The sequence below is a fragment of the Penaeus monodon genome, chromosome 32 (genome assembly GCF_015228065.2).
Source record: "Penaeus monodon isolate SGIC_2016 chromosome 32, NSTDA_Pmon_1, whole genome shotgun sequence".
NCBI lineage: Eukaryota > Metazoa > Arthropoda > Malacostraca > Decapoda > Penaeidae > Penaeus > Penaeus monodon.
Window position 1 is genome coordinate 26,163,844 of NC_051417.1, and position 367 is coordinate 26,164,210.

At 64.0% G+C, this 367-nt stretch overlaps 1 protein-coding gene across 1 annotated transcript in view; it reads left to right on the forward strand.

Annotated features, from left to right (window-relative positions):
- LOC119593768 (putative sodium-coupled neutral amino acid transporter 11) overlaps positions 1 to 367 on the forward strand; it is a 33,715-nt gene that overhangs the window by 30,968 nt on the left and 2,380 nt on the right. The window contains exon 8 of the mRNA XM_037942785.1: positions 96 to 346. Coding sequence (XP_037798713.1) covers positions 96 to 346 — 251 coding nt within the window. The remainder of the gene's footprint in view (positions 1 to 95; positions 347 to 367) is intronic.

Below are 367 nucleotides of genomic sequence, written 5' to 3' on the forward strand. Positions count from 1 at the left end.
CCCACAATAACCCCCCCCCCCCCGCCATCAGACGACATCTTCGAGAACCCCGCCCCCCCCCCTCCCGGCCTCAATAACCCCCCTCCTGCCCTCAGGTGACGTTTTCGAGAACTACTGCTGGGCCGACGACCTCATGAACATCTGCCGCGGTTTCTACGCCGTCACCATCCTGCTCACGTTCCCGATCGAGTGCTTCGTGGCCAGGGACGTTCTCGAGACGGCGTTCTTCCAGGACTACCAACCGCAGCCGTTCTTCCGCCACGCCGTTCTCTCGGTCCTCATCGCCCTGCTGTGCATGCTGCTCTCGCTCGCGACGGACTGCCTCGGCATCGTGCTCGAGCTGAACGTAAGGCGACGGTCGACGCTC